Source organism: Mobula birostris, chromosome 1 (genome assembly GCF_030028105.1).
Source record: "Mobula birostris isolate sMobBir1 chromosome 1, sMobBir1.hap1, whole genome shotgun sequence".
NCBI lineage: Eukaryota > Metazoa > Chordata > Chondrichthyes > Myliobatiformes > Myliobatidae > Mobula > Mobula birostris.
Genome location: NC_092370.1, coordinates 178163327 through 178177708, shown reverse-complemented (window position 1 = coordinate 178177708; position 14382 = coordinate 178163327). Strand labels below are relative to the sequence as shown.

At 38.3% G+C, this 14382-nt stretch overlaps 1 protein-coding gene across 7 annotated transcripts in view; it reads left to right on the top strand.

Annotated features, from left to right (window-relative positions):
- The window catches only part of ryr3 (ryanodine receptor 3), a 380802-nt gene that overhangs the window by 160366 nt on the left and 206054 nt on the right, over positions 1-14382 (top strand). For all 7 annotated transcript variants that reach the window (XM_072266800.1, XM_072266764.1, XM_072266754.1 and 4 more), the window contains 7 exons: positions 906-1120; positions 2142-2211; positions 4175-4335; positions 7359-7524; positions 8477-8563; positions 11668-11894; positions 13536-14343. In XM_072266800.1, coding sequence (XP_072122901.1) covers positions 906-1120; positions 2142-2211; positions 4175-4335; positions 7359-7524; positions 8477-8563; positions 11668-11894; positions 13536-14343 — 1734 coding nt within the window. The remainder of the gene's footprint in view (positions 1-905; positions 1121-2141; positions 2212-4174; positions 4336-7358; positions 7525-8476; positions 8564-11667; positions 11895-13535; positions 14344-14382) is intronic.

Here is a 14382-nt window from a genome sequence, read left to right as displayed (position 1 = left end):
AAAGCCATTGCACTGGGGCAGTTCCACTCTCTCAGCTTCAGTCGTCACACTGGGATCTTCCTTGGTTGCAGTGGATGATCATGACTACTTCAGTACCTCGTCATGCCTTTCACTCTCCATGGAGCATTGCAGAACCACCTTCCTGGCTGTTGGATCTCAGCATGGTATTTCATCTCCCCAATCTGCCAGAGCCAACTTCGAAATACTACTACAGTACTATCTACTAGTTCCAAATAGTTATCAATGGAGGAATTCATCCAGTGTATGCTGCTGTGTTCTTTTGATTGACTGTAAATTAGCAAAATAGGTGTTTTGATACAATGCTTTTGATGTCTGCATCCTCCAAATCTTCATTTTCGATGTAATATTCAAGATGATTGTCAATAGCTCCAAATTCTTCGTATTTCCTCACATGTTGAAGTAGTGAAATATTTTCATTTTCAGACCCAGCAGTTTCTGGCATCTCCAAGACTGAATACTTGAAACCACTATGAGCAGGGCAGTTCTGAATTGTCTTCCTGCTTATTTGTTGCCAACTATCAGTGACAAAAATCACTGCTTTTTGAACACAAACACATACAACTGACCACAGCATAGTATCTAATGGCTACATAAGTGCACATAACCGATGCTAGTTAGAAATTGTTCGACAACAGTCCCCTAACCCATTTAAGTGGCATAGTGTCCCAAATAAAGGAATCCTGGCTATTTTCTTGATCAGCTTTTGTTTTTTAAGAGTTGTCCCAAATATGCAGCTGCCCCAATGAACTGATGGCCCAATTAACTTGAATTCAGTGCACTGTATTTTTATAAACTTCTGAAGTGCTGAATACCAATAAAACTTGTGGAGCTTTACAAAGTGCGAAAAATAAATGTCCAACTAAAATTAGAATCTTATTTTCTAGGTAACAAGAATAGATGGAACTGTAGACAGTCCACCCTGCTTAAAAGTTACCCATAAAACGTTTGGCACTCAGAATTGCATAACTGAAATGACATACTACCGTTTGAGTATGCCTCTTGAGTTTTATTCAACGTTTAAACATGATAGTATTCCTCATACAACTGATGACAATGGACCTCATACTGCGGATACTTTGTTAGGAAAGACTAAATTAAGGTCAGTTTCCTTCATTTATTTGATTATGTTATTTGCTACATGAACAAGTAGGCTTTTGAGTGTATATAAAATGTGTATGCACAGATAATCACAATATAGAGCTTGATTGTCAGAGCTTTTAAAGGAAACTTAACTTGTAAAGAAAAGCATGTGTATTCATATTTCATCTTCAGCAGATTTCAAAATATCAACAGTCAGTGGACTACTTTTAACTCAGATAACCGAAGAGTCTGTCAATTTTGCACACACAATAAAATTTCAAAACGCATGAATATATGATCAGATTAACTTCTTGAAAAAGAAATGTTGTCCAGATTCTTAGAAGGCACATTTATTCTTTTTTTATTAATCCTTCTTAACTTCTATTTAAGTCACTTGAGGAAATCTGCAGTGCATACTTTGCACACCAGCGCTAAAATTGAATTTTATCTTAGTCTCCATTCATGCAAGTCACCGTCAGGAAACACATTTCAAGTTTCAGAAAATACACTTTAAAAATGCTATCCATGTTTTTGGACTTTCTGTAATGGGATTTGTGCCTGTCATTATCTGGCTTAGAAGCAAACTTCAAGCTGCTGAGTCAAGCTGGCAATCACAAATGACCAGTATTGCTCAGGATGCATTTACCTAGTTAGGCACGTTCTCAGTTTCACTGTAAAGGAATTCCTTAGAAATTAACGTTCAGACTTTCAAATGCATTTTAGAAGTTAAGGAGCTATTTTTGGGGAATTAAATCAATGGAAGTTTTAATCAAGAGTTTCAGTACACCCATGTTCTTAGATTAACAAATTTTCTGTTTTTGTTTAGAATTATAATATTACCTCAATTTACTTAACATTGCTAATTTATTTATATTGAAGCACTAATTGTTGCATTTTCTTACAATTTTTTTTAAATTTATGCACAAATGATTAAGATGTTCTTTTGAAATAGACACTTGTGCCTTTAATTCTCAGTGGGGAAAATTTTCTACTATTGAAGGACTATTCTCAATTAAAAATATTTACTTCTTTACACATAGGGGTGCAAGATTGAGCCGTGATGTATCTGGAGACAGAGCTGACCAAGAAATTATTAAAAAATCCTCAATGGTAATGTGTAATCAGCAATGACAAAACTCTGCTTATTCCCATACGTGATGAAAAGCCTCAACAAATGTTCAGATAGTGCTTACGGAGACATGAAGTATCTATCTATGTATATATTATATTACCTGTACTCAGGTCAAAATATGGTCCACTTTTTAATTTTAAGGTCCTGAGAAAGATATTTGGATCATGACTTTTTAAAAAGATAGACTAGCTTTTAGAATGAATCTTTTGTGACCTTGGCACTTCATAGAGAGGATGCAGCCTTTAAGTACTTTGTGCTGTCGACACTGTTGCCTTGAATGAAAGGCATTGCACACAACAGACATCCACAAAGAGAAATATGGCACTAACCAAATCACCTGCTTCATGAAGGTGAGGTGAGAGGCTGCAATACCTTTGTAGAAAACTGGCATGGAATAATTTACATCACCTTGGAAGAAGATGGGGTCTCTTAAATAAAACAATAATGGCTCAATAATGTAGCTTAATTTCTGAGCCAAAGATTGGATGAAGTCACATGTGAATCAGAATCAGGTTTATTATCACGAGCATGTGACGTGAAATTTGTTAATTTGTTGACTAACTGGTGATGAAAGAATACCCAAGCACCCAGTACGGGGATAGCCCATAAGACAATAAGATGTAGGAGCAGAATTCTGCCATTCAGCTCATTGAGTCTGCTCTGCCTTTCTGATTTATTTCTCCCTCTTAACCCCATTCTCCAATCTTTTACACCCTTACCAATCAATAAATTATCAGCTTATGCTTTAAATATACCCAATGACTTGGCCTCCACAGACAAGTTTGTGGCAATAAATTCCCCCAGTTCACCATCCTCTGGCTAAAGAAATTACTCCTCATCTCTCTTGTAAAGAAGTGTTTTTTTTATACTGAGGCTGTGCCCTCTGGACCTAGACACGCCCACTACTGGAAACATCCTCTCCACATACATCCTATCCAGACTTTTCAATATTTGGTAGGTTTCAGTGAGATCCCCCTCATCCTTCTAACTCCAGTGAATATAGGCCAGAGCCATAAAATGCTCCGTATATGTTAACTCATACATCCCCAGGAGAATTCTTGCAAACCTCCTCTGGACCCTTTCCAATGGCAGCACATCCTTAGATTTGGGGCCCAAAACTGCTTACAATACTCTTAATGCGGTTTTATATCCTGGTCCTCTCAAATTAAAGCTAACATTGCATTTGCCATCTTTATTTCTGAGTCAATCTGGAAGTTAACCTTTAGGGAATCTTGCATAAAGACTCCTGTACCATACGTAAACTTGGCCATGTCATCCAAAACATTAACATAAACCTGAACAGTAGCAGACCCAACGCCGGCCCCTGAGGAACACCACTAGCCACTAGCCACCAACCAGAAAAGGCTCCCTTTATTCTCACTCTTTGCCTCCTGTCAGTTAGCAAACTTCTGACCGTGCTAGTTAGTACCTATCCTGTCTTGTTTAGCAGTCCTATGTGTGGCACCTTGTCAAAGGCCTTCTTAAAAATCCAGGTAAACATTATCCACTGATTCTCCTTTGTCTATTCTGTTCGTCATTTTCTCGAGGAATTCCAACAGATTTGTCAGTCAAGATCTCCCCTTAAAGCCCTATCCACAGCCCTGATTATGTGATTCTCCAGGATCCTGGACCCAGCATGGTTCAGGTGGAGACCGTGTTGTCAGAACAACTCTCTCTAGCTGTCAATGTCTTCCAAATTCAAACTATTTTGTTTTGATTAAGCATATGTATAAAAATTTTACAAACAATTCTATATCAAAAAGAATCTAGTGTTTTGCCATTGAGAATAATCACTTCGTTGATAAAATCTGTAAGTAATTTTAGGCTATTGTAACCTCAGAAACAATGTTCACACATGCGGTATTACACAAAAAATGATTCTTACAATGACTATTCTTTGTATTCATAATAAAGTGTTGCTGTTATCTTTTTGCTGCACAGTATTATTATGCAGTGAGAATATTTGCAGGCCAAGATCCATCTTTGGTGTGGATTGGCTGGGTAACTCCTGACTACCATTACCACAGCAAGTCGTTTGACTTGAATAAACATCGGACTGTCACTGTTACTCTTGGAGATGAGAAAGGCAGAATTCATGAAAGGTATGCTCTATAGTTTGACAGCTTCATGCAATATATTATGATTATGTTCTTTATGAAATAAATGATCTGTGATAACTTATAGCCTTATCTGCTGTATATGCTGGAAGGTAGAATCTTTAAAACAGAAAATATAAATCCTAAGAAACAGAAGATTTTTCTTTATACTTAAAAAGCAATGAAAGTGAATTGTACTGTGTTTAAGAAATATTAGATAGCATTGTTTTGATGCTTTCAGCATCAAAATTGCGTTCCCTGGAGTGGCAATGTGACCGGTCCCCACCCATTTAAATTTGCTATTTTATTTGACCATGTATTCATCAATTTCTCTGGTCACTGACTGTCTGCTGAGGGAAATTCCTCTATTTCTTTTTTTCCTCTATCTCTTTTTTTCCTCTATTCCCTGTTGATCTCTTACAATTTTTACACAACAATTTAACCACCCTTCAGCCAAAAATAAAAGCAATCTATCCCTTACCTGGACGTTCTTTCCTCATGGATACAGTTCTCTTCTCTCTGGTACAATCACATCATCAGTTGAGTAGAATTTTATGTAGGACTTCATCCTTGGTCAAACCTGTGCTTTACGTTCTGACATCAACCTTCCTGCTGCTGTATTCTGTTTCTCAGCTATTAAAATCAAGTTTCTTGTGTGTTTATAACCACTTTACTTCTTTGTTCTACAGCCTTCAGTGGTCTGTGCTGCTTGCCCTTCGTTCCTTCATTCAACAACATCCCAGAAGTTTGTGCATCTTGTCCAACATCAAATGGATTCACAGATTCAAAGAATAATCATGGAAATAGTCAATTCAACCTGTCCATATGCACCAAGATGTCCATTTAAGCTAAACCCATTTGTCTGCATTTGATCAATATCCATCCCCATCTAAACCTTTCCCATCCATCTACCTATCCCAGTGTCTCTTAAACGTTGTAATTATATCTGCCTCTTCCACCTCCTCTGACAGCTCATTCCAAATATCCATACCTTCTTTCTGTGTGGAAAAACTTCCCCCTCAAATACCCATTCAGTCTTTCCCCTCACAGCTTAAACCTGTACTTTCTAGTTTTAGATTCTCCTTTCCTCAGAAAAGGATTATGACTTTCTACCCTAACTATGCCCTAATTTTAGAAACCTCTATAACATCCTCAGCCTTCTTTACTCCAAGGAAAACAGCCCCAGCCTGTTCAATGTCTCCATGTAACTCAAGCCCTCCACTCTAGGCAATACCGTTGTGAATTGTTTTCTGCACCATTTCCGGCTTAATCCCATCCTTCCTATAATGCAATGACTAGAAGTGTGCGTGCTACTCTGAGTGCAGTCTGACCAAAGTTTTGTAGAACATGCCAACTCTTACTCAATGCCATAACCCATGAAGGCAAGCATAACAACCCAATGTTCATAACCCTATTTGTGTTACTATTTTGTTCAATCAGAATCTGTCACCTTGAAAATCTCCATTAGTCTGTATTCTTTCCTTAATTATCCATTTCCTTTGAATGTATTTGTAAAACAGCTTCAGGCTTTCCTTAATTTTACTTTGCCAATTTTATTTACACACTTTCTTTGCTACTGAAATGTACTTTTCCTTTGCTGAATCATTACTTGAATGTTTTTCTGCTTGTCAAATATTGTCTTTACAATGTTATTAGCTGTGAATAATAGGAGCAAGTACTTCCATTGTTTCCATCCCTTTCTAATATATCCCATTTGCTCCATTACTGGGACCTTCTCTTGTGCTAGGTATCATTTCTACTCATTTACCTACCTGGGTATGGATCATCAAGTGAAGCATAAAAGTTATCACTGTCATGCAAGTGAAGCCACAAACACTGAGTAACAATGTCACAATCTACATGGTATGTCCCTTAAAGCCATAGCAGCTCCCCAAACCTCAGGAAGCAATTGTGATAACTACACCAAAGAGATTCACCAAAGTTGGAATGTTTTATTTACTTATTTGAGATACAATACAGAATATGCCCTTCTGGCCCAACCATCAACCTGCCTTATACGCTGGATAATTTACAATGACTAGTTCACCTACTGGTAGGTCTTTGGACTGTGGGAGGAAACAGAAACTCCTGAAGAAAACCAAAGAAACACCATGCGTTCCACAGGGAGGCTGTACAGACTCCTTACAGATGTCGTCAGAACTGAACTCTGAACATTACATAGCATTAACCAATGAGCTAACATCTGGTGACTGCAATTCCATATTGTGCAACATTAATAGTGAATAAGAATTGAAACAACCCATGAGCTATGTATGATGTATTCAAGGGTATTCATCTTTGAAATTCCAATGATTCCTGAGGCAAAAAAAAATTAAAATAACTGAGAGATATTTCTTTTGTATCAACTTCATCCCAGCCTTTTCTACTGAAATACCTTCAGTGGAACTTTATTAGGTACAGGAGGTACCTAATAGGTGGCCACTTCATGTATGTTCATGGTCTTAGGCTGCTGTAGCCCATCCACTTCAAGTTTTGATGTGTTGTACATTGAGAGATACTCTTCTGCACACCACTGTTGTAACACGTAGTTATTTGTGTTATTGTCGCCTTCCTGTCAGCTTGAACCGGTCTGGCCATTCTCCTCTGACCTCTCTCAATAACAAGGCATTTTTGCTCACAGAACTGCCCTTCTTCTCACACCATTCTCTGTAAACTCTATGGACTGGTGTGTGTGAAAATCCCAGGATATGAGCAGTTTCTGAGATGCTCAAACCAGCCCATCTGGCATCAACAATCTGTCCAGTCAGGTCACATTTCTTACCCCATTTGGTCTGAACGGTGATTGACCATCTTGACCATGTCTGCATGCTTTTATGCATTGAGTTGCTGCCACAACTGATTAGATATTTGCATTAATGATTAGGTGCATCTAATAAAGTTTCCACTGAGTTTAATTGCATGAAAAGTGGCAGTCACTTAGAGCTCTGTTACTTGACGTGCCTGCTTGCTGGATGATCTTTGTTTTGACTAAGTGCTAATTTTGCTTGGCTTGTTTGTTTCCTTTGCAGTGTCAAGCGCAGCAATTGTTATATGGTTTGGGGAGGAGATCTTCTCAGCAGCTCAAAGGGATCAAGCAGTAGCACTGCTGACTTAGTAGTTGGTTGCTTGGTTGATCTCGCAAGCGGCTGGTTAACCTTCACAGCAAATGGAAAGGAACTTAGTATCCGTTACCAGGTAAGTGACTTGTCCAATGCTGTTTTGGGTATGTTGGTTAGCTTACAAAGCTGCAAATGTGTACAGATCTCTATATTCTGCAAACTAAATATATCATACTTAAAGTTTCCTAAATTTATTTAGGCTTATTAAATTTAATCCCCATAGAAAAAATTATAGGTTGGCATTTAAGAGCAAGAAAGTTTTACTTTGCTCATTTGCATTTAAGCATATGAACATTCTGGCCACGTCAGCTTCATCTCTCTCTCCTAATAGGAGAGCCTGTTGAGAAGTAATGTCAATTTTAAATGCAATTTTAAAAATTGAAATGCACAATACTATATATATATATATATTCAGAAATACTGAACAGTTACAACACTCGAAGAGACCATGCAATCCACTGAGTCCCTGTGGTCCACATTACCTGTGGTCCTGCAGAGTATTCTCTTGTAATTCTATACAATTCCCTTACAGATGTTCAGTTTTTGCTCCCACTGCTTAGGCAGAATGGGAGTATCAGGGCTGCATGGTTGGTGCTTGGTTCTGTTAAAATAACCTGTATCATAATAAAGGTTAAGAGGAAAGCCAAAGGTGTGAATGCCCATAATCACATTAATGCTGTCTATGAAGCACAAACCAGACGGTTGAAAAGCTGTTGCTAATTCCATCCAAATTAATCCTGCTGTGACTTCTTGGTGCACTTCATCCAGTCAGTTTGAGGATCTAATTATATTTTGATAGCCAGGCTGATTAACTATAGTCAATCTGAAATGGAACTGGGCTGAGATTATCAAATGACTTTTCACTCCCTACGTTCCACAACCATTTGGTAAAAGACATTTGCTTACCCTGGGACAGATGAGATATCAGTCAAGTGCCCTTGTTGTTTATTTTGAGGATTTCTTTTTGTAAGACCTGAGTGTTAAGAATTCCAAATAAAACTTTTAAATTGGATGTTTTTGTTTCCCAGGTTGAGCCAGGCACAAAGTTGTTTCCTGCTGTTTTCATGCAAGCCACAAGCCCAAATCTATTCCAGTTTGAACTTGGAAAATTGAAGGTGGGTGTTGTAATGTCAATTGTTCTGCTTTATAAATAGGTTGTGAAAGATTGGCTGTTGTAATGCATATTGGAAGGAAAATCCTGAGAATGTTGGTATGGTAGAGTGACTGTTGGAACAATCACTGCCTTCAGCTCAGGGACAGTGCAGTGCCTACCCTTAAACTACAGAGCTCTGTACTGCTTCTCAATTCAACAGAGAAGTAATGTTGGGCCTAGTTTTATTGAATGCATGCCGCTGGGTTTCAAAGGTTCAAAGTGCATTTCTTGTCAAGGTATGTATGCAGAATACCACTGGCTGAAGTGGTGTACAGTGAAAGTATACTTTGCCAGAGAGATTTGCAAGTGCAAGTGCAGATTTGGCTGTATCGCCTTTCTTTGGCAAGTTCCAGTACATCTAACTTGGGCAATGATTAAAGGCAGCTTCATTTTGGACTTGGGAGGCATTTTACACAAATGCACCATCTGTTCCAAAGTGTTCTACGGTGAAATCCCCACCATAGGGCCAGGATGCTTTGTAATTTACCAGATACATACTGAGCACTTTTGTAAAGAGTCGCTATATTCACCTTCTCCCCGGATACCAAGGAAGCCATGATGTCATTTTACAGATTCCCTGAGATGTTGGAAATCCCAAAGCATCAGGAGGCCCTAATAGCAGCCACACAGCTTCCGGAAGTTCTTGTGGCATAACTGCTTCTCTTCCCTTGCATCCTCTAACTCATCCAGTGGATCCTACTTAAAGACTTTGCTTCTATATATGTATTTGCACTTTTGCTTGCACACAATGAAAGTGGCTTCTTCAGGCCAGCTAGTTAGCAACCATACATTGTAAAGAGAGGAACTTTTGTTGGAATGACAGATCCAAGAACTAACTCTAAAAGAGTCAAGCAACACACATAAAAAATGCTGGTGAACGCAGCAGGCCAGGCAGCATCTATAGGAAGAGGTACAGTCGATGTTTCAGGCCGAGACCCATCATCAGGACTAACTGAAGGAAGAGATAGTAAGAGATTTGAAAGTGGGAGGGGGAGGGGGAGATCCAAAATGATAGGAGAAGACAGGAGGGGGAGGGATGGAGCCAACAGCTGGACAGTTGATTGGCAAAAGGGATATGAGAGGATCATGGGACAGGAGGCCTAGGGAGAAGGAAAGGGAGAGGGGAGCCCAGAGGATGGGCAAGGAGTATAGTGAGAGGGACAGAGGGAGAAAAAAAAGAGAGAGAAATAAATAAATACATACATACATGCATACATAAATAAATAAGGGATGGGGTACGAAGGGGAGGTGGGGCATTAGCGGAATTTAGAGAAGACAGAATATGAGGTGTTGTTCCTCCAACCTGAGTGTGGCTTCATCTTGACAGTAGAGGAGGCCGTGGATAGACATATCAGAATGGGAATGGGACGTGGAATTAAAATCGTACATCTGAAAGAGTCATATGTGATAATGTTTCATGTCTTATCAAGCACACAAAGTAGTATTTTGTGTTTTGAGTTCACAGAATGCATGAATGACAACACAATTACATATCATGAAGATCCTTAAGTTTTGACTATTGATTACATGGTTATGTTCATACATTGATTTATTGTGAGAGGCCTATTCATACTTCAGTATCAGAGTCAATTCAGAGTCACTGACATAAGTCATGACATTTGTCATTTTGGCAAAGTGTAGGCATAACAAGCTATTATAAATAAATAAATAATGCAGAAGAGGAATAGTGAGGGAGCATTCATGTACCGTTCAGAAATCTGATAGCAGAGGGGAAGACATTGGTCCGAAAATGTAGAGTGGGTTTCAGGCCTGATGGGAGTAATGAGAAGATGGCATGTCTCTCAGATAGTGAGGGTCCTTCCTGATGGATGCTGCCTTCTTGGGGCACTGGGTTTTGAAAACGTGGTTAATGGTGGGGAAGCTCGTACCCATGATGGTGCTGGCTGAGTACACAGCCCTCTGAAGCCCCCTTATGATCCTGTGCTTTGGCATCTCCATACCAGGCAGTGATGCAACCAGTCAGAATGCTCCCCACAGTGTTTTCTAAATGCTTCCCACTATACTTCGTCACCAGATCGTTTGATGACGCTCTTGAGACAGGCAGTGGTTACTTGGTGAAATACTGTAAGTGCAGAACAAAGTCTGACCAAAGCCTGGTAAAAGTTTGGGTAATTCTGATTTATTTATGTGAGGTGGTCAAATTTATTTAAAATCCTGATGGTTCAGCATCTGGCTCACTTGTTAACCTAAAACATGCAATTGGAGATTTCCAAATTTTAGGAATACCAACTCTTCAACACGTGCCCAATTATCTGACAGCTGGAGCTGGAAGGTGTTTATTTGTTCAGTGTCAGACTACCGTTAAACTGATAATCCAGCATCCGACAGAAAAAGATTTCCAGTATCTGGCTCACTCATTCGTCCAGATTGTGCACAGAGGGTCTAAGTGTGTGAACTGGGTGTGCTGCTGGAATGCAGCCAGAATTCAGGTCTGAACTGTGAGCTTGCTGTGCATCCTGAATCTGAGTTTGTAGTCTGGAATATCAGAATTCAGGTATGTCGATCGGTTTGCAGCCAGAGCCAGGGTCCAGAGTACATGTATATTTCCTGCTCTCTTTAAACTTACTGGGCTCACTGGAAAATTATTAGACTCTTGTTTAACATGTTATAACTGGAATAGGATCAAATAGTTTGGAACTTCTCCTAATCCATCCCCAGCCAAGTCCCAAAGATGTTTTAGTATCAGAATTTTACTGTTTTATGAATCTTGCTAGTCCAAGTGAATCATATGCTGAGGTCCTTTTGGTGACTTAAAAATATCTTGATTAGGAGAGAGACAAACACACTATTAACTTAAAAGCTGTGTAACCATGGTGTTTAAGAGACTTTTATAATTAGCACAAGAACTTCATCTTAGAAATATACCAATTGTAATTAACATGTAAACATTTTAAATGTTGGAAGGTTTATTTAGAAATGTTCTGTTTCTGGGGCTAGTTCATTCTCCTACTTTTTACTTATGAAATGAAAATTAAATAATGGTGGCAGTTTAATTCTATTCGTATTGCTGTACATTAACAAAACCATTAATACCTTTTGCTAAAGAATGCAATGCCTCTGTCTGCGGCTATATTTAAAAGTGAAGAGAAGAATCCCATTCCACAGTGCCCTCCTCGACTTGACATACAGATGATCACTCCTGTTCTGTGGAGCAGAATGCCCATTGATTTTCTCAGTGTGGAGACAGCAAGGATTAGTGATCACCATGGTTGGGTTGTGCAGTGTCTTCAACCGTTGCAGATGATGGTATTGCATATTCCAGAGGAGAATCGGTAGGTATACTTTAAAATGTTAAAGTCCCATCATACATGCAGTGCAAATCACAGCTTATTTGCATTAACCATTTGTTAGTACCTTGGGAAAGAAGTGCAAAATATTCTATTTGAATACTATTAAGCATTCTTACATACAGCTCAATTCCTACTGATTCAAAGATACCTTCTTTAAACAGCTACATCCGTTCAACATTCATTTTGCAATAGAATCAAGACAACACAAATATAACCCAACACACACAAAATGCTGGTGGAATGCAGCAGGCCAGGCAGCGTCTATAGGAAGAAGTACAGTCAATGTTTCGGGTTGAGCCTGGCCTGCTGCATTCCACCAGCATTTTGTGTGTGTTGCTTGAATTTCCAGCATCTACAGATTTTCTCGTGTTTGCACAAATATAATCCATTCACTTAATCTCTCTAATCTAATCTCTCTGAAATTCATCAGCTGATTGAAATTGCCCAAAGATCCTATTTTTTTTACTGTCCCATATTTGTTCACAATTAACTGTTTATCTTGGCTATTCACACTATTAACAGCAATCAGAGGCAGTCAGTAATCAATTTGATACACTTTTAATATGATATCAGGAGGTCCACGGCTGCAACATCTTGGTTTGTTCAGATCAATAAGGGAGTTATTTCTTAAAGTAGGCAAGTAGGTCTGTAGGGAGGGACTTCTGGATCTTTGTGCTGTGCACAATGGTTTTGACAGTGTTCACCAGCATCTTCTTTAAACCAAGATGAGAGCTGTAATAGTGTTTTCAGTTTGCTGCATCTTAACGTCCAATTGGATGCAATTTTCAAAAATGCCACCTTTAAGTATATTTTGCTAAAAACACAATACATTTAATGTTGCACTCACTGATAAATTGAGAAATAGTTAAATATCCAAAGGTATTTCATGAAAAGGGTTTTAGATTTGGTCAATAATTATAAGATGTTTATAAAAACATCTTATAATTAAAAACATTTTATAAAGTGCAATTGAATTAAAAGCATTTTATAAAGTGCAATTGAGCTGTGATTAGAAATGACTATTTTCAGAATTTGACATATAACATAACTGATTTATTTGTGGTCACAGTCTTATTTGCTAGTTACAGACAATGAATTGATAAGAGATGTTCATTGAATTGATTAAATAATATAGTTACTAATTTGAAGCATTCAAATGAGCTGTTTTGCAAGGAAATTCTTCTATTTTAATTGTTGAATATTTGGGTAATTTTCACATTTCATTACCTTTGTGCACTAGACGTCAAAGTGAAAATTAGTAAACTTTACAAAACTAAACTTTACTAAACATTGCATTGTTTAAATTCCAGTGACTTGGGTAATTCCTTGCTGATTTAATTAATATGATACACAGAGACCCCATAATACCTAGATTTTCATTTAATCCTCAATAGAAGAAGAAGGCCCAAAATCACATGTATGTAGGTTTATCCATCTATAATATAATGTTATAATTATGTATGTTTAGATGTTGTGATTATCTATTGATTTGTAAACTAGGAAAGTCCTTTACAACCATCTGGAATATTGCACTATTGTCATATTTCTTTAACTCTCATTATTGCCATGCATTTTTGTTTTGCCTGATGAGCCATAATGAGGTGTATTTATCATATTTTTCAGGTCAATAGACATTCTTGAGCTAATTGAAAATCAAGACCTCATGAAGTTCCATTACCATACACTGAAACTGTACTGTGCCTTGTGTGCCGTGGGCAACAATCGTGTAGCCCATGCACTTTGTAGCCACATCGATCAATCTCAAATATTGTATACAATTGATAATAAATATCTGCCAGGGCTTCTACGCAGTGGATTCTATGACCTCTTCTTAAGTATGCACCTTGAATCAGCTAAAGAAGCTAGATTAATTATGAACAACGAATTCATTATTCCTGTAACTGATGAAACCAGGAGTATAACACTGTTTCCAAAAAATAATCGGACTTATGGACTTCCCGGTGTTGGACTCAGCACCTGTTTGAGACCTCGATTAAACTTTTCATTGCCATGTTTTGTTAGCACCAGTGATGATAGACGTCAATACAGCCCGAAGTTGCCATTTAATATTCTTAAGGTCAAAGCAATCGAAATGCTCACAGAGGCTGTAACGGGTGGTGGACCACACATTCGAGACCCAGTGGGGGGAAGTGTGGAGTTTCAGTTAGTTCCTATTCTCAAACTGATTAAAACCATGCTGATCATAGGCATATTTGATGATAATGATGTCCAAAAAATTCTGCTACTGATTGATTCTGACTTGTTTGGCGAACACCAAGAGGAGAGAGTGGATGAAGATAAAACAGAGAAAGAGATTGTCACTAAAAATGAAGAGAAGGCTATAGAGGCTGGAGAAGCAGTAACGCAAGTGACTCAACCCGCTTTCAAAGGACTGCTGGAGAAAAGTTTGCCAGAGTCTGTTAAACTTCAGGTACAATACACCAGTACAATTTCTGCACTGTCTGGCAAA